Source organism: Amaranthus tricolor, chromosome 1 (genome assembly GCF_026212465.1).
Source record: "Amaranthus tricolor cultivar Red isolate AtriRed21 chromosome 1, ASM2621246v1, whole genome shotgun sequence".
Taxonomy (NCBI): domain Eukaryota; kingdom Viridiplantae; phylum Streptophyta; class Magnoliopsida; order Caryophyllales; family Amaranthaceae; genus Amaranthus; species Amaranthus tricolor.
In genome coordinates, this window is record NC_080047.1 from 3,288,844 (window position 1) to 3,315,269 (window position 26,426).

Sequence of the window (26,426 nt, forward strand, 5' to 3'; positions counted from 1 at the left end):
CTTAGTATTTGTGTCATTATTCTAGTTAAGGGTTAAATAAATACATTATCATATTACTATCTCTGTTTTATTATAATGTGTTATTTTGATTCTTTATACTTCATATTAAACTATACACATCTAAAAATCCTACAAAAAATATTACAAAAGTATGTGCTAAAAAAATTTAGACAAAATCTCACTTTACTGTATTTTATCTTATACATTAACAAATATTAATAATATATTATAAATAAATAGTCTCAATAATCTAACACACATAATATAACTACATACGAAGAATGAATGTACTTTCGTCAATTATTTGCCCAACCTAGTTTTGCTCACATCACTGTCTATGTAAAGACATCTTTTTCCTGAAAACAAACCATTTTTCTGAAAACCCATAAATATGATAGAAAGATAAACAACATCACAGAGTTGTCCTTTCAATTAGTCCAAAAGCACCCACAAATTAAAATCAGTCAATTTTGCCGGTTTATTTTACCCGTTAACCCGGTACTCTTTCATTTGATCACTTACCGATTTACCCCTTTCTTGTAATTTTTGATTATTAAATTACTAACAGAGATTTGATGAATTTCTAAGATTTAATTTTTGTATATAAATATATATTCTTGGTTTTGGTAGGAAATAAAACTGTATATGTTTCTCTCTCCATTTATTGCTCAAGTGAAATTGGTGGGGCGATATTATCTGAGCCCTGAGGTCAGCTTCAATCATAATCTTTTGATGCATTTTATTTTTGACACCATAATTTTATGTTTGATAAATAGAAGTATCCCTTTTTGGGTATTTCAAATCATGCAAAATTCTGTTCTGGGTAGTTTTTAATTTTTTTTTAGGAATTTATTTATATGATTTTTTTCATTAGTGTTTTTTCATACATGCAATTTTTTCTAAAAAAAATGATACCCCCATTAACTAAAGTTGATCTTAGTTTATAGTGAACACAATTGTGATTTGTGATAGATGATTTCCTTGGAAATATCAATTCTTTCATTTGGATTGAGTAAAAATTTCAATATTTACATGATTATAAGAGTACTTCTGAAATTTTCTCTAAAAAGTTGATTGTAAATCTGAAGAAATTATAGTTATGGGTTATAAATGGTAGTATGGTACTGCTCTTCTTTTTGGAGATTCCTATGCCTTTGTCATTTCAATGTCATGTTTGGGTTATACTTTTGATTTGAATGTTGTATCTACTTTGATGATCAATACAAGTTTTGCTGTAAATTAGTTTAATCATAGTTGATGATTCCATTAATTGAAAGTTTAAACATGTTAAAAGTGTTCTAAGTTAATATACATACTTTAATTCAAGTGGACAAGAGCATCTTAGGTGAGTCAGTGGTTGTACCGCTTGTACTATATTGGTTTCTACTGTTAAAGCCTTTAGTAAGTTTGTACATGTAAAATTGTGTATATCCGAAATGTCGTCTAATGAAAGTCACTTAATGGTAGAGGTGTTCAAATCAGATCCGATGAGCTTATATTCACTCGACCTAAACCGAATCCGATTTGACTCGACTTAAAATCAACCCGAAACACAAACTCTGATTTTAAACCGACCCGAAACACTTGACCCATAATCAAGCCGATGAATCGAATGAATACCTTTACTTAATGGTATTAGGGAAGTGGAAAATCATTTCAGTGTACCAAGCGTTCGGTTATTGGTATTAATTGTAGCAAAATGTATTTTGTCATTTCCCATGGTAGTTCTGCTCTCACCCTCAAATTGGCCGGTTTTTTTGAAGTCGTAACGGATGAGAATAGATTTTGCGAAGAAAAAGAAGGGTGAGGATAGATAAAATTGGATCATATTTCTAGCTAAATTACTTTAAATTTTCATCATCATTTCCGACTATTTGATACCAATAACCCAACGGGCTGTACAAACTACAAGTAATAGGAAGTTGGAGCTTATGTTTGATATTAATACAGCTGGTTGAGTTTGCTGTGTTTTGTTGTTTGATATTAGTATTGTCCTGCACTCTGTATCTTGGTATGAGTAACGGTTGAAGGATATTTGGTTGTAATTTGTAATGTAGGTTGTCGAAACAAAACCGGCTGTTTCGCCCTTAAACCTTTCATCTTAGAATGATGGGGCTTTCTGTTAAAGTTCCCGAGAATGGAAATGTAAGCCCCCAGAACGGTAACATTAGTCCGCGTGCTGTTGCGTGTACATCGTTAGATGGAAATGAAGAATGTGATTTGGCAAAGCTTTTGGATAGACCACGAACTTTGACTATGGAGAGCCGACAAAGATCCCTCGACGAAAGGTCTCTTGGTGATTTTATGTCTCCAAGGATATCATCTAGGAATGGAGATAATATTTCCCGGTTGGCGGATCATTTGGAGAATGCTTTTAGCTCTAGTCGTCGGTCTGGTGTCAACACCCCAAGATCTGGTTTTAGTACTCCTAGGTCACAAGCTGACTTTGAGCCTCACCCTATAGTCGGGGAAGCTTGGGAATCATTAAGGCGTTCTTTGGTTTATTTTCGTGGTCAACCTGTTGGGACTATTGCGGCCTTGGATAATTCCGAGGAAAAACTCAATTATGATCAGGTAAATTACCTAGTTTTTGTCTTCATTTTTACTTCTTTGAATGCATAATGATCTGCTAAGTTGAAGTGCAAACTTGAATATTTGGTAATCATGTTGTTTTTTTGATGATCTCGAATGAAATGTTAGTGTGCCGTACCAACTACCAAGTGCATACCCCTGTGTCCCATTGAATTTGTTACATTTGTATCAATTATTAGCTTAAGCTTTTGTTTTAGTTGGTTCTTTGATATGGTGTCAGTCTATTGATATGGTGTCAATCTATCAGAGCTAGTGTGACAAGAGGTTACGGGTTCGAATCTCAACCACCCCTCATTTAAAGTGGAGTATTCCACGCCATGTATGAGGAGAGCATGTGTTGCATCCACACTTCTAGCCCAAAGGGCTCTCGTGTGAGGGCGCGTGTTATAGTATATAACATATCTCAGGGCCTCAACCATCAGTTTAAACTTTTGGTTGAGTTGGTTCCTGTTTTCGACCACATGAATTGAACTTTGTATAAATATGTATACTATTTTTTGATATGTTTACTATAAAAGAAGTATAAGTGTATTTTTTTCTGGTAGGTGTTTGTTAGGGATTTTGTTCCAAGTGCATTAGCCTTTTTGATGAATGGGGAACCAGATATTGTTAGAAATTTTCTTTTGAAAACTCTCCGCCTTCAATCATGGGAGAAGAAGATAGACCGATTTCAACTTGGGGAAGGGGTGATGCCAGCTAGCTTTAAAGTTTTCCATGATCCGGTCAGGAACCATGAGACGTTGATTGCTGACTTTGGTGAAAGTGCGATAGGAAGAGTTGCCCCCATCGATTCAGGATTCTGGTGGATCATCTTGCTTCGGGCATACACTAAAAGTACAGGAGATTCTACATTAGCCGAACTGCCTGAATGCCAGAAGGGAATGCGCCTCATTCTCAGCTTGTGCCTTTCCGAGGGTTTTGATACATTTCCGACTCTCCTTTGTGCTGATGGTTGTTGTATGATTGATCGTAGAATGGTAAGTTCTTTCTATACAACTTTTATGCTGTTTTCCTAACTTTCTTGCCACTGCTTTTAATCTTTTCTTTTCATGAGTTTAGAATCGTTTTTGTTGATATTTTAGAAATAGATTGCTCAAGTTTTATAGAACCTTGACGTAGAGTAGGGAACTTTGAAGAAAGGTTAGAAGTGTGGATGCAGTACATACCCTCTTCATACCTAACGCTAAATATTCTACTTTGAATGAGGGGTGGTTATTCGAATCCGTGACTTCTTGTCACGTTGGGTCTGATACCATGTCAAGGAACCAACTCAACCAAAAACTTAAGCTGATGGTTGAAGTCCCCATATATAGTGCTATATGGCCTCCTGATAATCTCTTATATTTTGCATACAGGGTGTTTATGGTTATCCACTCGAAATTCAAGCTCTTTTCTTCATGGCTCTTAGGTGTGCTTTAGTTTTGTTAAAACACGATGATGAAGGAAATGAGTTCATTGAGCGAATATCCAAACGTCTCCATGCTTTAAGCTACCACATGAGAACTTACTACTGGATGGACTTCAAGCAGCTTAACGATATCTACCGATACAAAACAGAAGAGTATTCTCATACTGCCGTAAACAAATTCAATGTGATGCCAGATTCGCTTCCAGAATGGGTCTTTGATTTTATGCCAAATCGTGGTGGCTACTTTATTGGAAATGTCAGCCCAGCAAAAATGGATATTCGTTGGTTCTGCTTGGGGAACTGTATTGCAATTCTTTCGTCAATGGCCACATCGGAACAATCAACTGCTATCATGGATCTTATAGAAGCAAGGTGGGAAGAATTGGTTGGTGAGATGCCGTTAAAAGTCTGTTATCCAGCCATTGAGAGCCATGATTGGCGGATCATAACAGGATGTGACCCTAAGAATACTCGGTGGAGTTATCACAACGGAGGATCCTGGCCAGGTACGCCTTTTTTGGGTTTACACTTGCGTGCACCCGACAGCTCAATTGAATCGCTCTTTCGAGGCAGGTTATGTATACGTGCTGCTTCACGTAATGCATGCCTGTGCATCACGTGTTGCCTCGTTTGGACAATTCTTTGTGCTTCTGGATTCATGGTGGTGCAAAGTTCAATTTAGTTATTTTCTATGTGTGCAAATACCATGTTTCTACCTTTTATGGACCTTCTTAGACCCTATCTTCGGCAACCCTTATGCTAGATTTTGGACTTGGTGGTAATGTCGATTTTCCATGGAGCTACGGATTTATAGTTCTCAAATGACAATTGACAATGGACTATTGTTAAAATGTAAAATGTGTGTTAAATCATGTACCTTCGCATTTATGTGAAGTTGCATATTGCATTAAAGGTCAATTGAAGACAAACCCTTTGTAATTATATGGGTTCAGCTGGTCTCCTGAGAGAACTAAGAGACATCTCTCAGATCCAACCCACTAAAACTTTATGCATACTTACTGTATCTTTAATGCCTATTTATATCATCCTTAATGCCTACTTACTGTATCTTTAATGCCAGCTTATATCATCCTTAATGCCTACTTATCATATCCTTAATACTTAACTTACCGTATCCTTAATGCTTAACTTACCGTATTCTTAATGCCCACCGAATAAGCGTGCAATGCTTACAATATCTTAAATGCTTACTTATAATATTCTTAATGCTCACCGAGTAACTTACTCTACATTTTCCTTTATAGCTAACCCAATTATAGATAGTCTCTCAAAGAGACCATCTCTCACAAGAAATTGTGATATGGGTTAGTTTGCTTACATATGAGTGATATGAACCCTCAAACTTCGTCAGGCGGGAGCTACTAACTGGTATTAGGGTAATGAAAAATGCATCCATTTTAATTGTTTTGTGAACTGTGTTGCTGCAGTGCTCTTATGGCTCCTAACAGCTGCATGCATCAAAACCGGACGCCCCCTGATAGCAAGACGAGCCATAGACCTAGCAGAGGCAAAGCTATTGAAAGACAGCTGGCCAGAGTATTACGATGGCAAGCACGGCCGATACATAGGTAAACAAGCTCGAAAGTATCAAACATGGTCCATTGCTGGTTACCTGGTGGCTAAAATGATGCTTGAGGACCCTTCACATTTGGGTATGATCTCTCTGGAGGAAGATAAACAAATGAAGCCTGTCATGAAAAGATCAGCTTCCTGGAACACCTGATTCAATAATGTCTCTTATATTTAGCTTAGGGTGAGTAGATCCTAGTGCTTGATTGTAAACCAAAGTTTGTGCCTTTTTACCTTCAATTTTTGGGGACTAGACTTATTTACATTATCTCGTCTTTGTACATGCACATTTGTTAGCGTGTTGGGTGATTGCCTTCCCCTTGATAAGTTGCAGATTATAAGTATTCTGCAACCACATGGTGCACAATGCACGTTACGCATTAAAATGGCAAAAAACATTAACCGTGACGACTATGGGTCATGGGTGTGATTTAGAGTTGATTAGTTAATATAAGTGTCCATTATCTGACTTGTTCAAAAACGTCAATAATTTATTAAAAATATTGAGATATTAACAAATTAATTGTAAAGAATATTAGCAGGCTAAGATGTTTTAGTAGGTCGATTAATTTGAAGATCGAACATTATCGTAGTGTATGCTCAAAAATATAATGGACATATTATTGTATATACCAAAAACATTATATATTTTTTTTTATAAAAAAATTCATTTCTTAAAAAATATAACTAAAGTAGGTTGGGATTATGTCGGATTAAATTGGTTGTTAGTTGACTTGACCTATTCAGTCTCTTAACTCACTCAAATCCTATATGTTAAGTTGTCCGATTTCGATCTTCTATTGTTATTATTATTTGATTATATGTTAGGATGAGTAAAGGAGAAGAGGTAGATAAGAATCAAATACATTTTTTCTAAAAAGTAATACTTATTTTTCAAATGACATAAATTTCGATTAATATTATCTGACTTATTTGATAAATTCAACCAAAATTGGAATAAATTCAACCAACTCAGGTGAACACCTAAATTTTGTAACTTATTATGTTAGCAGACTAAAATAATCATTTTAATAAACTTTTAAATAAATCGTAAAGTTTATCATGAATATATATTTTACTTTTGATTCAAACATATTACTTCTTTTAATTAAATTGAACAATAAATTGTACTTTTTTTTTAAAGAAATAAATCGTAAAGTTTATCATAAATATATATTATTTTTCCGCAACCAAATTACCAATACTCTTTTATCTAATTTTAGAATCAAAAATATTTTGTAAATGGTTAGTTTCTTTTCTTTTCAACTTTTTATCTTATTAATAAAAGAAAAATTAACATATTTTTATTGCATGATAAGTAAAAGAAACGAGAAAATTAGATGATAATCAAAGTCAGAATATTATAAATATTAAGAAATATAATAATTTTTCATCAAGGAAGATAAAACTCATTTTCCCAAGAAATTAACATTAATTGGCATTAATTCATTGAAAAGAGTCCAACACAAGTCAAACAATTAAAAAAGGAAAGTAATTAATCATCCATTCCTTCAATCTCTAAAAATCCACTAAAAAGAGGAAACCTTGAGCATAATTAACCTCCAAAATTCAATGGACAATCTTTAGCTAATCAAACACCACCCACTTTCTCTCATATATTTCTCTTTATATTTCTTCAATTCTTACAATCTCGATTAATTCAGCAGCAGAAGAATCAAACAAAAATCAAAAACCAAAAAAAAAAAAAAAAAAACCCAAAAAAATTGAAAAATTTCCTAAATTAGAAAGAAATAAGGAAGATGAGGCCACAAAGAAGACCGATCCAGACAGTAATGGCGTGGTTAAGAAGACAACCGCCAAAAGTGAAGGCGTTCCTTTCAGTGGTTGCAGGAATGGCGGCATTAGTCTTGTTAAGAGCTGTTGTTCGTGACCATGATAATCTTTTTGTCGCTGCTGAAGCTGTTCATGCTATTGGAATTGCTGTTCTTATCTATAAACTCACAAAGGAGAAAACTTGTGCTGGTAATTTTGATTTTTGTAAGCTAATTTGGGAATTTAGGGTTTGGATTTTGATTGCTTAATTTTTAAGTTTTTGTCTTTATTTAAAATAAGTTTAGTAGTTAATTTTTTATTAATTTTTTAAGATGTGATCGGTTCGTTTGTTATCTATGAACTAGGTTTTTTTCCCCTTACACTATTATGATTATGTAGTTGGTAGCATTTGTATATTAGTTTACCCAATAAATTGGAAGAGTATTTTTGTTTCATTTTGTTTGTTTTTGCTATAGATTTTTCTTATATTGACCTTATGAATAAGGTTCGGCACCTTTTTTGATTTCTTCAGATATTTGGTGTCCTCTTTTGCTCATTTTGTTTCTCTTAAAATGGAAAAAAATTATGCTATGCTGAATGGGGAATCTTTTTTTCGGAAGGAGTAGGAGTGGGGTGTTTGGGAAAATGTGGAAAGTTTGTGTTGATTTTTCTTCTTGCAAGTATTTTCCCTCATTTTTCTGTCAAGATTATTCTAATGAATGAACTTATGAGCCACATCAATGCATCATGAAGTTATGGAAGAGGGTATCATCCTCAAAGATATACAAAATACCAGGACTATCTACCATGGAAACTATCCATATAATGAAGCAAAGGAAGTATTCCATTGGAAAAAGGATTTGCATATGATTCTATTGATTTTGATATGACGTATGACAAAGTACCAAGTGAAATACTTTATGCTATGTTTATGTTCGGGAATGAGGATTTCATTTGGAAATTTAGAATTGACTTAAATTTAGTGTTTGACAAATTAATAAAAACCAAATTTGGATTTGTATCAATTCCACCATTGTATTAAAGTTAGTTAAAATTGAGAATTTGAAAAATGACTTCCCATACCTTGTCATTCTCAAATTCTTCATTTATGATTTCATAATTGAAATCTACAATTGAAAATGAAAATACTTATTCCCAAACATAACCTTAATGAATTGTTGAAAAAAAAAGGAATGTACATGAGTATATAAAGTGTATAAGGTTAGTTCAAGATATGTATGAGCACGTGCTAACCAATTTTAGGACATTTGGAGGATAGACTGAAGAGCCTACATCAAAAATCTGCTTTGAGTCATTTTCTGTTTGCGGTGGTCCTATTTGAGAAAACAAGACCTATTGGGAGAGAAGTTTCGTGATGCATGGTGTTGGCCGATGACATTGTATTATTAATTAAAACTAAATATGAGTTCTTTAGTCAAGTTCTCTTTTTCGTTTACCTTAGATTTTGAGATTTTCCTTGGAAGGGTGACTCTGAGAGACAATGATTTCACAGTATGTGACATATTTTAGAGTATTCTTTTGATCTGTTTGCTAACATTTGGATCATATTATGACTTTAATACATGTGCCCTTCGTCAAGGTAGCGGAATTGATACATTATGGCAGCAGGCCATAGTTGGATTGTAAAACAGTTTTCACGAAAAGTCATATTAGGAATTAGATGTTCACTTATTACCACACTATTACAGAGTAGTAGTAGTAGTAGTACTACTACTACTACTAATGATTGTTGTTTTGACATTTCCATGTACTGTTCTATGGATCTTGCGCTGATATTGGTCTGAAAGCCTGAAATTGTCTCTTTGAGTTTTGATTTCTGAATGATTTTTTCTCACTTTGGATGATTTGCAGGACTCTCATTGAAGTCACAGGAGTTGACAGCTATTTTTTTGGCAGTTAGGCTTTACTGCAGTTTTGTCATGGAATATGATATTCACACGCTTCTGGATACAGCGACCTTGATTTTTACAATGTGGGTCATTTATATGATCCGATTTAAACTAAGGTCAACTTATATGGAGGACAAGGACAATTTTGCTATTTATTACGTGGTGAGTGAAGCTACTTGACATGCCAATAACTACTACAATCCTGATTCAGTGATGAAAATCATTGTTGTTGATTTACAACATCACGTTACCATTGTCAATATTAGTGTTGTCCATGCCGTTAGTTTGATATAGATGTATTAGTGGTGAATAGTGATAGTCGCTTGAGGTTGATTTAGATGGTTAAGATAGTTTTTTTAGGTTTGTGCTTCATGATATTGTTTGTCTCCAAATTTGTAAGCTCATGTGAATGCAGATGATTGCACGAATACTCAAATAACATGTTGAAGGGAATTTCAAATATGAGTGGTGTTTTCCCTAGGATGTAAAAATTAGAAGATTGTTTTTTCTGGTTGTTAATTTAAAATAGGAAGTACATTTCATGCGAATATATAATTTATACTAGTGGGTGAGGTTACTAATCTATCCCTTCCTCCCTTTCTTCGAACGATTGTGGAACTTGTAAATACTTCCCGACATTTTGCTATTTTTGAGCCATTTTGCACGAATCACAAATTCAAAAAGTAAATTAGCACGCAAATCATATTACATCCTTGCACTTGTTGTACTCCATGCCCCACTTCTTTCTCCTATTATCTGCTCTTTAACATTGTACTTTAATTGCTTCAATATTTTGCAGTTATTACCGTGTGCTGTTTTGGCATTGGCGGTTCATCCATCAACATCACACAATTTTTTTAATAGGATAATGTGGGCTTTCTGTGTTTATTTAGAAGCTGTCTCAGTCCTGCCACAGCTACGGGTTATGCAAAATACAAAGGTACAATGTCTTGGTGACGAGCTCTTCAAATTATTTTGTTGTTTATATGTTCTATAATCCTGACTCTTCCATTTTGTTTGTAGATCGTGGAACCATTTACAGCACATTATGTGTTTGCGCTTGGAGTAGCAAGATTCTTGAGTTGTGCCCACTGGGTTCTTCAGGTTAGTGTAATACTAGACTCTAGCCTCTTGGAACTTGTCTTAACTGAGAAAATTGAGTTGTGCCCACTCTTATCCATGCGTCAATTATAGATGATAAGATATAGTAATCAGGAAGCTAAAAGAAATTCATTTCAAAGGCAGTGACAGAGCCATTAAGAAAGATAGGTTAATCAGTGACAGAGCCATTAAGAAAGATAGGTTAAGAGATTCTAGCAAAAAGAAAGTAAAACTAAAGAGGTGCATTAAGAAAGATAGGTTAAGAGATTCTAGCACAAAGAAAGTAAAACTAAAAAAGAGGTGATGAACTACATTGCCCATAATCACCTTTAAAAGGGTTGCTGAATATTCTACTGACTAAAAATGTAGAAGAATTTCATATGGACCGAATGAGTTGATGAAATATCTTTAAATATAAGGAAAAAAGTGGTCGTGGCCAAACTTCTTTTGTTACCAATTTCTAAATTGTTTGATCCTTCAATCCTTTGAGGTCCTAGAATTGTGCTACTTTGGAATTTCCTCCACCTATGTAAATTTTGTTTCTAACCATTCCAATAATGGATCTGTTCATTGAGAATTTTTTCTCCGTTTTGATATAATTGTTTCAAGACAACTCTAGTTTGTTGCTGGTTATCTGCTGCCCCTTGTGATCGTTGCATCGGATTGTTAGACCCTGTTTACATTACTTGCCACTCAAACATGATCTTAACATGTGTGACACATATTCACTGATAGATACTTCATATCTCAACTACCACACGGAAGAAGCTTAGAATTTTATATCTGGTCCGTTTTATAGACTTTTGGTTTTTCTTTCCCGAAACCAAGAATGGAAAGCTTGTTTCCCATAATTCAAGTGTGTTTTGTGGGATCGGTTGATATGGTAACTTGCTTATGGTTGTTTAGTTGCCTAGTGTAAAGCTCTCATAAAAATGAGAAGCAATGTGATAAATGAAGTTGATGTAAATTGACTATGAAGAGCAAGGGAATATAGTTTCCTTCTCACACTTTTGTTAGCTATGATCTAAGGAGAGGGAGGGTGAGGAAAAGGAACTGGATTCATCCAAACCCCTTCTCTTCCTAATCAGCATCTCATATTCAAACAACGAAAAATATATCGCTTACTCTCCATCTCCTTCCCTTGGTTGTTCCATCTTTCACCTTGAAATTAAAGTAGTAGTGAGTAATAGGAAGATAGTTGTGGGGATATTTTGGTAAAATGGGAAACGGAGCAACATGAGACGGACAAACAAAAATGGTAAATGAGCCAATCTCAAAGGATAGATAGGTTCTTTTGTATGGATGTAATAATTTAGCAATACGATGCACTTGAGTCATTCTTTTATTTTCTAATCGGGCATAGGCTAAAGTATCCCTACATGCAAGAGGGGAAAAGAGAATTAATCCTTTTTGGACGTGATGAGGATTGAACACCTGTCGAACTACCCTATGTTACTCGGACTCTTCATTTTGCTTCACGTACCCGTGTCCGATCCTTGATACTCGGATATGGGTATGACACTTAGAAACTTTATTTTAGGCGTAAGATTAAATATTTAGACGTAACCGACACTTGGACACGTATCAGTATCCGACATCAGTACCCTAGGTCAAGTAACATAGAATTAACCCATGATTCTCACTTGAGTGTGAATTTAATTTGAAGCTTCTTGTTCATGTAATTTATTTAAACAATAATTGTTATACTGCAATCTTCACCAGGTATTAGACACCCGTGGGCATCTCCTAACTGCTCTGGGCTATGGTTTATGGCCGTCCTTTGTTCTTATCTCAGAGATCGTGCAAACTTTCATCCTTGCAGATTTCTGTTACTACTATGTTAAAAGGTTGCCATTCTTGTTTCACTCCTATCTGTTGCTTTTACTTCATACGACTGACGTTTCTCGATGAACTTAATCTTTCGTTTATTTTTTTGGCTCTTGCAGCATCTTTGGAGGTCAACTTGTGCTACGCCTTCCTGCAGGAGTTGTGTAAATTATATTTTATATGAAGCTGCACGAACGAAAATGGTTTAGCGAGCTTCTGGATGGTTTTTTTTTGCTTATTCAGATTTCTTAGCACACCATACGAGCGATCCCTGCTTTCTAGTGTGACATAGTTTAGTTCAGTAGGGATTGTGTAAACGTTAGGGAAAGAAAGGAGAACGCTAAATTAATGTTGAATTATACTGTGTTATTTATCTTGAATACATTAATTTTACAGCGTAAACTCAGATCGATAGTGGAGTGGACAAAAAACCCGAATTTCCTTCACTTGTAGTATGCTTCATGTGCTTTATGTTTGTATTACATGAATCTGGAACAATGAAGAATCATGGCTAATACTTTTGTTCAAATACATACATTCTTATTCTGATGTAAGAGCTTTATAAGATAACGAAGGATTTTTTGTTTTGTATAATGTACTTCCCCTTCACGTGGAGGCGAATCCAAAATGTTAGTATAAGGTGCGTAGAAGTAAAATACTCATTTTTACGTGTATAAGGAATCAAATTGGTAATCTCGATTGGTTTTTAAAACAAATGATTTGGGCCATGTCTTAGATTTCTCAGGTTAGAGCATAATTTTGCAATATTCAGAAACTGAAATTCCCAATGTCAGGAAACAGTTTGACAGCAGGAGTGGGAATGTAAATTGTAGCTTTTGATGATAGCCGAGTAGGGAATGTAAATGGTCTTTTTTTTCGTTTGGCTGTTTGATATTAAATGGTGAAAACGATAATAAAAGTTAAATGACCAGATATTTCCTCAGTGGCTATGTTTATGTGAAACGGCCGTTTTTTTTAGAGACCGTCTCTTTGAGAGACATCTCTCTGGCCCAGCCCATTAAATTTCAATGTCCACACACTGTATTCTTAATGCCTACTTACATTATTCTTAATACTTATTTATATTATCCTTAATGTCTACTTATAATATATTAATGTCCACCGAAAAAGTACTTAAAATGCCTACTCACAATATTCTTAATGCCTATCAAATAATGTATTTTATGTTTTCCTTTTTGGGTCAGTTTAATTAAAGACGGTCTTTCAAAAAAACCGTGTCTCACAAGAGTTTATGTATGTGAAATAGCTAACGATAGGTTGCTAGTTTTCAGTCTCTTTCTGCTGCTTGTCATTCAAGTTCTTAGAGCAATTATTAAGAAAACCATTAATAATGTCGGGTTTTGGAGAACAAAGAATCATGGATTATTTTGATGGTTATGGTTGGACTCTCACCATCTAGAAAGATCAAAGAGAATAATTTAAAACAAAGATAATTGTGTGATCTTAGATCTAGATTCTAAATTTTGCATAATAATCAAGCTTAAATCAGACTAAAATCAATACTTATAACCCAAAATAATAGAGTATATTTTATACTAACCTCACGTAAAGTCGTATATGGTGTTATTTATCAAAGGTCTAACTATTGAAAATAATCACTTTGGTAGTATTATTAACAACAAGTGTAAAATTGCGTACCTTTGACCCTCAAATCACATTCAAAATGAAAGCTACTTAATGATATTTGAATAATAAAATGTTATTACTGTTGTTGTAGCATCATGTAACAAATATCCTTATAAAAATAGCATGAATAGACATAAATATTATACTTCTGCTACAAATAATACAAGATCAGACATTCTCCATTATACAAAATATTACAACAATAATCAATAAACACCAACAAGAATTATACCCTCACATATATATTATATATCATCCTCATCACACATCACTCAATTTTGGACCAAATATACCACTAGTTATAAGAAATGGACCGTGCCTAAAAAATTATGGAGTAGTAGCATAGATAATAGGAGTGGAGCAAAATAAAGAAATTTAAGGGCACTTCTTCCTGGTGCCATGCGTAGTCAAGCCGGCATAGCACGGGCATGCTTCATAGTTGCCGGAGGTGCCTGGTGGCACGCAGTTGCACCTGTTGCAGCAACTTCCGCATGCCCGTTTGCACAGATTTGGTCTCTTTGTGGCGCTGCACCTCACTGCACAAGCTGCCCCACAATCTGCATATATTCCAAATATTAATAGTTACTTTCTCTGTTTCTTTAAATTTACTTTAAATTTTAAATAACAAATAATTTTTATACATACAACAAATGAATCAAATGTATTAAATATAAGTATAATTGTAACCAATCTAAGTTTTGATACAATTTTAAAAATTTATTTTAAAAGGTCCTCCATAAATATTGATATTTTGCCATAGTACACCCCATTTTTTCTTAAGGGGTCTTGTGTTGTTTTTCCCTACATTAATTATAGCCAAAAATCAATTTCCACATGCCATTTTTTATTTTATTTATTTTATTTATTTATTTTATTTTTCAAATTATGGATGTGGTACTTTAGAAAAAATAGGTTTCAGGATTTAAGAATACATATTTCCAATTTAAAACAAAGAGGACTTACTTTCTAGTGACAAAGAAACTATATTATACTTCCACTTTCATCTATTTGAGTTTGGAGGGTGTTTGGCAATTACTTGTTAATTAGTTCCGTTAGTTTAATTTGTTTGTCTACAAACGAGTAATTTGACAATTATATTCAAATAAGCTAAAAATATCCAATAAACTATTTTATCGAAAAACCCTAATAAAAAAGTTATTTTTAATTTTAACTTAAAAATCCATTAATAGAACTTAGAAGTATAAAAGTAACCACAAATAATAAGTGATGAATGAATAGTAAATCTTTTTTAATGTTACGACTAATTTGACACGGAAGAAGTTTAAAAGTATTCCAATGCTAACAACAAAAACCATCTAAAAAACTTTTCAAAAATAAAAATCACTTGCCCAACACTCTCATTTTTCATATGCTAAAAGATTTATTAGATGTTCATGTGGGAAATTTATAAAATTTGATTAAATTTTCCGCAATTTGGCAAAATTGCCTTTTCTTCAAAAAATTTCTCTATGGAAATTAAACCATATGAGAATTCCTTATAAAAAGTATTTAAAAAAACTCACCAATTTTACTTTCAGAGACATTTCCAGTGTTGCTACCCTGCACAAATCATGAACAAAATTCTTGTTTCATCAACCATATTTAATACTACTTTATAATTTTAAAACTACATAAAAAAACACTAATTTGAGAGACCATCTCTAATTAGGCCGGTCTATTATATATTTTTTGAAATATTATAAGTAGATATAAAAAATAATATAAGTAGATATTTAAGATATTGTAAATAGGCATTAAGGATATGATAAGTAAATATTAAGAATAGTGTAGGTAGACATTAAAAATACGGTAAGTAAGCATTAAGTTTTAATGAGATGGGCCTGAAAGACATCTCTCGAAAAGACGGTCTCTCAACCGACTAGCCGGAAAAAAAATCAATAAAAAGTTGAAAAATAATAAAGTGAATAATATTACAACATACCACTTGATTAGAGGTAGTCTGTGGTTGAATGGCATGAACAAGCTGAAGAACAAAGAGAGAAAGTAGCAAAGAAGCAATTAAAGCTTTGGAAAAAGCCATTTTTTTAGAATTTGATAATTTAATGAAAAGATAGAGAAATAATATATGAGTGGCTAATGAGAGTGAAGAAATGGTGTGTATTTATAGGAGGGAGTTGAGGTAAAAATGGGCAGAAAAGTTGGTGTTACTGTTTGTAAAATTTGGTAGATTTTTCAAGGAAGGTGCTAAATATGTTGGTGTTGAGCTGGATATTTGGATATTGAATGTGTAGAATGTTTAGCATGGTCCTTAAGCTTAAGATTTTAGTACCACCCTATTGTGTAGGGACATTTGTGAGTAAGACATTTAACTTTACATACACTCCCTCCTATTCAACTTATTAGTCCTATTTACTTCTTTTATATTTACCGAGATAATATTTTAATTCTTAATATTTTTAATTATGTTTAATTAAATATTATAAAAATTTGATATTAATAATTCTTGCATTGAGACGAATCAAACAAGATCCCACTTGACTAATAGTAACCCATATATTAAGAGTTATAAGTGAATTGTAACCCAAAAGTAAATGAGACTAATAGAAAGAATAGGAGGTAGTAGTAAGAATTATATTTTAGACCTGATTCAAGGAATAGAGGAAGTAATACATTTATAATTGAGACAAAATCTAATTTCTCTTTTTCATTCATTATCTATCCTAGAACAAAATTCAATTCTTTACATTATTTCTTATTTTTATATCATCTTTATATATCGTCTAATATACTACGCATATTTTTGTACTTTATGGAAAGTGCATAATTTTAATTTTTTAAAGAAAAAACATGACAAGGAATAATAAATAGACAGTTAAAATTTTAATATTATGTCTGTTAAAAGACTAACTCAATTAAAAATTTAAAATGATGGTTAAGAATCTGTAAAACAATTACAATTCCAACTACGTATACAACTAATACAAGGCTTGCCTTGTTTAATCGAGTATGGCTTCTATAGTGTGAACACCGACAAAGGGCAAGCTTATCTCAAGTTCACTACAACATTAGTTCCACACTTTAATTTACCACTAATTTGACACTTTGCTTTAAGATTAGAGGAATCGATCACCAAATTAAAGATTATTACAAAGTTAGAACCCAAGTGCGTTGTGACGCACAAAGTTGGACACAAGTGAGTCTTCCACAGCTAAGCGCTCGTTCGAGCAAGTCCATTGCCTATTTGAGCCGCACCCAATCCAACCGAATGGAATAAAAACTTAGTTTAATTTTAGTTAAAAAATCTCTTACTATCTTAATGGCTATGTTTGTCCAACTTTAATCATCTCATTTTCTTTATAAATTTCATTCCGTGCATTATTATTGAGAGAAGTGGTAATCAAAATTTACAAATAAAATTTTTTTTTTTGATCAAACTTTTATTGCCATTGGAATGATATAAAACATTTGATGAAATTTTACTTTATATATCAATTATTCTCATTAATATCATTTAATATGACTAACCAAACGGGCAGATAGTGTTTTTTGCTCAAACTAAGCACTCATCTGAGCACTTGAAGGCTTTTCCAATCATAATATTATGTAAGCAAGCTAGCTTGTAATTAAATTTGTCGAATGTATAAATTTTTAAATTAAAAATTAAATGCTGAACTTTTTTTAAATAATTTACCTAATATATCATTTTTTCATTTATTTTTCTTTTTATGTAGCAAAACGAGAAGGATAAAGGAGTATTTCATATAATTAGATTTATTTTTGTACCCGCTCTGCAGTCATTTCCAGTTTATGTATTATGTTCCTATTTATATATACTCATTAGTTTATCGATTAAAAGATAAGTGTAATAAGTTCTTGGAGAAATAGAAAATAAATAATAATTAAAATATAAGAATATGATTTTTGAACTTGGCTTGATAAAATTTAATGAATTAGAGCAACCTAATTTTGTGGCAAGTTAAGGTTGTATATTGTACCTTAAGGATTATATATTCAGGAACGTATGCTTAAAAAAAAATTCTAGAAGAATGTATTGAACAAATTTTAAGCTCAAAGGAACTTATGAAAAGTATTATTTATTTCTTTTAATTAATTTGTATTTTATTTTAAATTTTTAATTAAAACATAATTAAATAAGTTATTATTAATTCGTTTTAATGTAAATTTTATAATTTTTTATCAAATATAATAAAAAATATTTAAAAATAAAAAATTTATTAATAAGTGTATAAAATTAAATGGTACATGCAAAATCGACAAGTGAGTAATTGAAATAGTTTCCCCTAATATATTATACACCAACCACAATAAACTCGCAATAAATAACTTGGCAGAGCATCTTCAGTTCTTCACTACTTCACTGTGAAATGTAATGGACATGTAAAACAAAACACAGCCAAATTACTAAATGTGAAGCACTACAGTTAGACACATAAAATTCATATATATTGACAAAGATATTAAAATTTAAATGATAAAAAATAGCAAAAAATAAGTAGAATTAAATTGAATACACAATAATTATAATTATAAGAAATAAAGTAATATGCACAACTTAACTAACAGAGGAGAACCTAAGATACTAGTATTGGTGAATTGAAAACTCACCTTAAATATATTTATACTGAACTAGCTTGATCGACTATCATTTTTTTATATTTATATGTACACATTTAAATAGCAATATAATTTTTAATTAAATGACTCGGACTATAACTTAAAAAGACTTGGGCTTAGATTTTTCAAGTTATCATAAACCTAAAATTGCTATACCATATTTCTTCCGTTCCATTATACTTATTACATTTGACTTTTTACGCAATCCAAAGCGTTATTTTGATCATTTTATAAATTAAATAATGCATAGCTAAAAATTATAAAAAGGTAATATAATGAAAATTTATGCTTATATGAATCAAACAAGATCCTACTTGACTATATTTTTCTTGTAAATTAAAGACTATATAAAATAAGTTTGAAAATGAATAGTGCTAATTGTTGTGCTACAGCGTAAGCAAGGTCGATGAACAATAATGAAACAATAAGAAATTTAATGCAAACAATAAGAAAATGACACGAGAGATTTAACGTGGTTCACTATCAATGTGATAGCTACGTCCACCGGCACCGAGATCAAATATTTTCACTATGATCGCAAAGATTTTACAAGATGAATTACAATCATACTCACAAATTATAATGGCTCTCTTGTGATCTCTTTCAATTTGTGAATCATAAATCCCTAGTGCTAACAAAAGGGAGTATATATAATAAAACCATCTTGAAAGACAACTTGGGGTCTAAGTAACCACAAATAACCGATCACAAATAAAGGTAACCGTCCCAAAAGACATCTCCCATGAAAAAAAACCGCAATTACGCGAGCCGTGAAGTGGAAACAGAACGCACTTCGCGCCCCACGGACTGAGGCAACGACCTCTCATCTACTTCAATGGTGCTTGCTAGTTTGAGTCACCATTAACAACATTAATAATTATATTTTAGCAAATTTCAAAACCAAGAAAATATTAAAAGTTAACCCACTTAATTATTACACGCTAAACAAGTAGACACAATAATTTGGAGTCAACTAATTCGACTAAAAAATTCCTAATAATAATTTATCTTCCAGAAACCTCTAAGCATTATTGGATGAACAATTATATATATATATATATATATATATATATATATATATATATATATATATATATATATGTATATATATATATATATATATATATATATATATATATATATATATATATATATATATATTTTGGTTGGTCATTACTCAATAGGAGTAGATGCAAATAATTGAGTCAAACACCACCGAAAAGAATACTCCCAATATTTGACCAAAAACTACTAAATATGGAAATATAAAAAATAATTTTTTATATAACATTATAACCCTTTCTCAAAGAATATTGGAGTTGTTTAATTTGGTTTCAACTTATCCAATTATAATATGGTACAACTCCATTCTAAATGTTTTTATATATTCAATTAAATTGAATAGATATTAATTAAATTAAAATTTAAAGTATTATATTCAAAACCTAACCATATTCAAATGAATATAAAATCTATGTAGTAGGTCTCAAAAACTACATATATTAAACTATGAGTTAGTGAAGTGATCATTTACCTGATAATAAGTAATATTTTTTTATTTTATTGGGTTTGTTATACTATTATAGTTCTATTATATTTGTTATATTTTTCTTTTTGGACCGATTTAAAATATTTGCTACTCCACATTACTATTTTTCACTAAAAACTTGTCTAATATATTAATAACTATTGAACCAAGGCATTCCAGCTGAGCTGGTCATGCATCAGTTTATTAGGAAAGCATCAGTTTGTTAGCAACTATTTTAGAGTTTGTTAGTGCATAGCCATTGTATATATATATATATATATAGAACTCATGTATTCATTTATATCCTGTACAAAACACAATCAATAAAATACATTCTTTCCTCAGTGGTTTATTGAATGCTGAGAATCTTCAATAACTTTTACACTCATATTTTTATGGGCTATACTAAAATACTAATTTCTTAAATTTTGAAATTTTAATTAAGTATTTAAATTTTGAATTTTTGTAATTTACAAAACCCTTTAATAGCAAAAAAAAATCATAACGGAGTAATTAAGTATTTCTTAAATCTTTTTGAATTTTGTAAAAAAAAATATATACTCCCTCTTATTCATAGAGAATGTAACATTTTCTTATTGGGCCAATTCACTAAAAATGTCTCATTTTTATTTTTGTCATTTTTTTTATCCTTTTATTCTTACTACAACGACACAATAACACATAAATATCAATACTTTTTATGGAAAAAAAAGTTTTTCACCCATTTTTAAGTGGTCCTCTATCCCTCCTTAATTTTGGTGTAAAACCTAAATATCTCATTCTTTATAAATAAAAGGAAAGTATTATGACAAAAATACTGAACACATGAAACAAGTAATAGAGTAGTCCTATATACCATCAATTGGGCATCAAATATAACACCATCCAGCTAAGCTCCAGGTAATCCTTACTTTATTGCCAGCTTGCAAATTTATTTTGGAAAAGTTGCCTACATCGATCTCGAGATATTATAACTATTTAGAAGTATTTCATCTAAGAGGTTGGGAATTGGTTATTTGCATCAAATTCATTCATTTTAATTACTTTGTGTTTGTGTTTTAAATCAATGCTAATAGTCAATGAAATGATTATTAGAAGGCATAAATTATCTTTGTTAATAAAAAATGCATTTAATTACATCATCATTATCATCATACCTAATATCCCGCTCAAAAGCAGGGTCTGAGTGAGGAAAGATGATGAACAGTCTATACCTCTACTTCCTTCAAGGAAGGACTAGAGGAATGTGGTTAATTTTACCCACAAAAAGAAAAAATCCTGCATAAGAGAAAATGAATGACGACTGATAATGTTATCTAAATTGTAAAAACTACTTGTAGAGAAACAACACACACAAAAAAATACTTTACATAAAAAAATGACGAGCAAGTAAAAAAAACAGAGAGAAAGAAACAACTATATACTATGCCAAGAAGGCAACTGAATAAACTATTAATTGCCCAAATAATGGATCTCGCGTCTCCAACTAATTCTATCTATAGTCAGGTACTAGAGTATGGTTTATAACACATCCAATGATTATTCGTGTCATGTGTATCTCAATTCTCATGAGCGTCCTATATATATTTATAAGTCCTTTAAGTAATTGCTTAAAAAGATAAATATTTATTCTCTCAAAAAAAGATAAATATTAAAAATTTTTACTTTTAAGTTTATGATCTATTTATCCTAAGTAACTTGATAATAATATGTTGGTATTTTATAAAAAAAAACACAAAATTTGAAGGAAAAGATAAATATTATTAATGATTTATAAAAAAAAATTTATGACTAGGTAGACAATGATCTTTCATACTCAGATGTTCGCTTGTTTTTAGTTCTAACTTATTTATTGTCGCCGCAAAATTAATGTAATCATCATTATTAATTTAATATCCTACTCAAAAATAGGGTTTGTGGTGATATTGATGTATTTATTGATAAATACTTTTTAAAGTTTGATTGGAGCTAATTAAGTAGAAGAAAAGATATTGAGTAGGTGAAAAGTACGTGTTGAAGAAATAGTGTTGAAGAAATAGAGATATAGATGTTAAGTTCGTAAATGAGATAAAAGTGAGATAATATAATTCTATCTTTTTCAAAATAAAAAATATGATAAATTAAATAAGTAAATTATTAAAGACAAAGATTAGAATATAATGTTTTATAAATAAGTGATTTATATTTTTACGCTCAATTATTTTTATTAATTTTTCTTTAATAAAATAGATACTCTCTTCGTAAATTTTCTTTACTTTGACTTAAAATATTAACATAATTATCAAGGGCCTCGTATTTGAAATTAATCAAATAAAATAACAGGGCCCTGAAAATATATACTCTACCTCGAATTTCAAAGATATGAGTAAAATGAATAGTAGTTACTAAATGTCGAAAGAGAACAAAATCTTACTGAAATATATAACATATCATAAAACTTTAATCTAAAAGTTTAAGTTGATAATTGTGGTGTAGAATATATACTTATATACTAAAAAAATACACTTGGTTTTGTCCTCACTAGTCACTACCATGGCCAAGATAAAGATATGGTTGTAGTCTTATTGTTGACTAATATATTTTAATTTTTATTTTTTGAATGATTGTTGACTAAGATTACTCCTACTAGTTAGTAGAATTATATCCCAATATCCCATATAAGTTAAGCCGCTAAGGCCATAACCAAGTTGCCTAGTGAAGTTGAACATCTTAGCTGTATTTGATTCAACTAACACTTCTAATACTTCTAATACTACTGCTTTTTTTGACTTTAACTAGTGTACAAATAATTCAATGCCCGCCTTTTCTTTCAATATTTTTCTTTTTCTCTTTTTTAAATTGTTATATTTAATTTTTAAAACCGAAATATATTAGAAATAACGAGTTGACTTAGTAACACAGGCAAAACTAGAGTGCTAAGGTTGGCCACACCACCTCTTGAGTTATAAATTTAATTTTGGTCCTTCAAATTATTATAATATAATCTTTTTAATTGTTCCTGCTTATTTTAATTTGATTATGATATCACTACTGTTTAGTAGCTGAATACTTTTTTTTTTATTTTTATGACTAATATGATATAATAATAAATGAAAATTTTGAGATTAAAAATAATATTATGATCAATATAAACCTTAATATTCCATAATTTCCATGTAAGCATGCATGCTTATTAGAGCAAGTCATTTTCGAAGCCAGATAATACTCCTACATAACAAAAATTCGCCAACCTTATCTGTATATAATTGGTAATCTAGTTGTCACACATTGATCTCTTAACAAATATATGAGGAAGTAACTTTTTTTAATTTGAACAGTTTGGGTATTATAGTTTTAAAGTTATAGTTTTTTTGTAAAATATAAATATTTATTTTTTATAAATTTCAGTCACTATAATATCAATATTTATAGGTTCAAGCCAAAAACATAATACTCCAACTACTTAACTAAAAGTTTCAACTATCAAAATGGTCGAAATTCTATGTTTTGGCCAGAACTTATAAACTTTAATATTTTATTGGCTACAATTTACAAATAATAAACATTGAAATTATAATTTGCAAAAATACTAAATTTTAAGGCTGTAATTCGCAAATTATAATTATAATTTTAAATTTGTGTTGACTATTGAATTGTATCTCAAATATTGAGTATAATTTTCATCAAAAATATTCCCATTTTTTTACCTATCCAATATACATTGTGCTTAAACATTAATTCATTCGAGACTTATTTTTTAACCATTAATTAAATAAAAGATAAATTTTTTTCAAATTGAAAATTTAATGCTATTACTTATTACTATTATCCAATGAAAATAAGTTAAATTGTAAGTTTCATTAATCATATAAATAATAATATTTTTATAATTCAATAGATTCATGTTAGAGAAATAGTCATATCACCCACACGTGGACTTTGGTCATATTATAGCTCGTTCTTAGTTATGTCTATTGTTGATGAACAAGATGGAAGGCAAAGGGACTTGAGTAGGCATTGAGATGAAGCATCCAAAGAAAACAAATAGTGGCCAAACATAGGATGCTCATACAACACACCATAGTTCTCGAACAAGCACCTTTGCTAGAGACTTTATAATGCATTTTTATGATTAGTGTGGTTTTGGGGAATTGTAATTTCTTTTACTCCTTTTTGATTTCACTGATTTTATAGGCTATATAAGGACGCAGATATTATATTAGGGTTAAGTGTGGCGGCTTTTTCACAGAGAGAAATAAGTTTATGAGAGCCTTAGATTATAAGTGGTATTTTTTTTAATATGTTGTCGAATCTTAAATAAATATGATTCTATTTGAGGGAAAGGGGTTCAAAACACTATTCATCACCCTCCTACTTTTTCTTTTATCACTAAAGGCTCTAAAAACCTTTCCTTTCAATCTCGTACTTTAGACTCATTTTGTTAAAAACCGTTGTATATAGAAGTATTCTATTATATATATTTCGTAAATATAATTAATTAACCACTTTTTCCTAATATACAATAACTTTCATATTTCTAATTATCTTACGAATTTTAGATTACATTGAAAGTTAAAAATTTATAACTAATAAACTAAAATAAAATAAAGTTAATGTAAACTAATTCTTATAACGAACTAAGGCTATACAATCAAATATCTTTTTTATTTCTAAAACCACAACTATACAATACATATTTTCATACTCTTAAAATATCAAAATTAAAATCCAAAGACTAAATCGCTAGTAACTAAAGTATTTTAATTATTTTAAGCTGCACAACAAAACGATCGTGATTTAATAATTAAAATTGTCATTTAATCTTAGACACTAGACATAAAATTTATTTATTGTTTGATTTAATATAAATGTTGTATGACTTTTTTTTCAATAAAATATTTAAATTTTAATTAAAAAATATGCAAACACTATGTAATATTTTCATAATTCACAAATGCTTGTGCTGTAAAGTGCACTATTATGTGAACAATCAAATCCAGATAAGTACGAAAGTAAATAAAAAGTAATTAATATTCCTAACAACCAAACTTAACAAATAATTAAAAAAATACTTCACTTATTGCAAATACAACTTGGATACGTCACTTAGCTACCTTCCCAAGTACTGCCATTTCTTTTAGGTGTACCCCAAAAATGCCTTATAAATACCACCCTTTTACACTCATTTTTTGTATCACACAAATTTAAACTACTCACTTAATTAAATATTTTCATAATACTACCTAATTAATAGCTTAATCAACTTCATTGCAATGGCATTCTCTAAGATTCTCATATCTTGCTTTCTTCTATTGCCTCTTGTTCTTCAAATGGTACAAGCTCAACAATACCCGGTATGTTTTTTTTGTCGTATCGAGATTTAATCTCAGATCGTCAAAATTATGTGAATATAAATTTATAATAATCTCTATAATATTTTTATGAACATGTCATTTTTAAAAGTTATAATACTATTTTAATTTTTTTAAATACGATTAATTTATGTCGATTAAAAATGATGTTTATAGGACTCACTAGTTTTTTTAACAAATGAATACTTAACCATAAGCATGTTTATACATTTACTTTTTTAGTCATTTCTTGAAATATAATTACAAATTTATGTTTACAAAAAAATTAATGTCTTAATTTGTACGATCATACAGCCTACTGGTGTGGTTAATACTCCAACACCGGGTGCACCAATAGGTAAATTTATATTATTTATCTAATGCTTTTATACATTACATTATTTAGTGTATTTATTTTATTATCAATTATCAATTTCCTATAAAAAAACTGATAAATAAAAAATGAAAAAAAAAAATGGCAGATTGTGAAGCAGCATGTTTGGTAAGGTGCAGTAAGACAAAGAGGCCAAATCTGTGCCGAAGGGCGTGTGGAAGTTGCTGTAAAAGGTGTAACTGCGTACCACCAGGCACTTACGGCAACTATGATGCTTGTCTTTGTTACGCTACTTTGACCACCAAAGGAGGCAGGAAAAAGTGCCCTTAAGTGATCCAACTCGAGAATTTCAAATTGAAATTGATCAGTAATATATCGCGATTGAACACCTCTATGTAATACCTAGCTGGGAATTATGTTTGTTTTAATTTTTATGCTTGTTTTTTATTTTAATTAACTTATAAATATTCTTCTTTACAAAACATCAATTATGGGCAATGCTTGTGTACTATTTTGTTTTATATTTACATTTGTAATATTTGTTTAAGTAATAAAAACTATATTATTGGTTTGTTCATAAATTACAAACAATTTTTTCATTCCCCCAAAAGTAAATTCTAGATTGGTACGAGTAATATATGTTGCCTAATATAAAATCAGTTTTTTTAACCTATGCACCATGTGTATAGGTTTAGTTTACAACAAGATAATGCCCGTGCGATACATGGCTTTATTAGAATTTCTGTCATATTTGTATAAACAAAAAATTACAAATTTACGATTTTATGTT

General features: G+C 30.6%; 4 protein-coding genes across 5 annotated transcripts; 3 read left to right on the plus strand and 1 right to left on the minus strand.

Moving 5' to 3' along the window:
- The first annotated feature begins 232 nt into the window (after positions 1–232).
- Positions 233–6,020, plus strand: LOC130799187 (probable alkaline/neutral invertase B). 2 transcript variants are annotated; one of them, XM_057662297.1, is made up of 6 exons: positions 355–498; positions 631–708; positions 2,058–2,574; positions 3,138–3,569; positions 3,948–4,506; positions 5,449–6,020. In XM_057662297.1, the coding sequence occupies exons 3-6, from the start codon at positions 2,107–2,109 to the stop codon at positions 5,742–5,744; spliced, it is 1,755 nt and encodes a 584-aa protein (XP_057518280.1). In that variant the 5' UTR covers positions 355–498; positions 631–708; positions 2,058–2,106; the 3' UTR covers positions 5,745–6,020. The 2 variants fall into 2 exon arrangements, with proteins under 2 accessions (XP_057518285.1, XP_057518280.1); XM_057662302.1 differs by having other exon boundaries at positions 233–708.
- Positions 6,021–7,045: 1,025 nt separating this feature from the next.
- Positions 7,046–12,795, plus strand: LOC130799196 (uncharacterized). The gene is made up of 6 exons (XM_057662305.1): positions 7,046–7,573; positions 9,236–9,435; positions 10,073–10,213; positions 10,297–10,377; positions 12,097–12,221; positions 12,321–12,795. The coding sequence occupies exons 1-6, from the start codon at positions 7,351–7,353 to the stop codon at positions 12,367–12,369; spliced, it is 819 nt and encodes a 272-aa protein (XP_057518288.1). The 5' UTR covers positions 7,046–7,350; the 3' UTR covers positions 12,370–12,795.
- Positions 12,796–13,900: 1,105 nt separating this feature from the next.
- Positions 13,901–15,952, minus strand: LOC130799201 (snakin-2-like). The gene is made up of 3 exons (XM_057662312.1): positions 15,791–15,952; positions 15,372–15,408; positions 13,901–14,405 (listed from the first exon to the last, which is right to left on the minus strand). Exons 1-3 carry the CDS (start codon positions 15,887–15,889, stop codon positions 14,224–14,226), a joined length of 318 nt encoding a protein of 105 aa, XP_057518295.1. The 5' UTR covers positions 15,890–15,952; the 3' UTR covers positions 13,901–14,223.
- Positions 15,953–25,140: 9,188 nt separating this feature from the next.
- Positions 25,141–26,217, plus strand: LOC130799211 (gibberellin-regulated protein 1-like). Its single transcript, XM_057662321.1, has 3 exons — positions 25,141–25,305; positions 25,618–25,660; positions 25,785–26,217. The coding sequence occupies exons 1-3, from the start codon at positions 25,225–25,227 to the stop codon at positions 25,964–25,966; spliced, it is 306 nt and encodes a 101-aa protein (XP_057518304.1). The 5' UTR covers positions 25,141–25,224; the 3' UTR covers positions 25,967–26,217.
- The last annotated feature ends 209 nt before the right edge of the window (positions 26,218–26,426 follow it).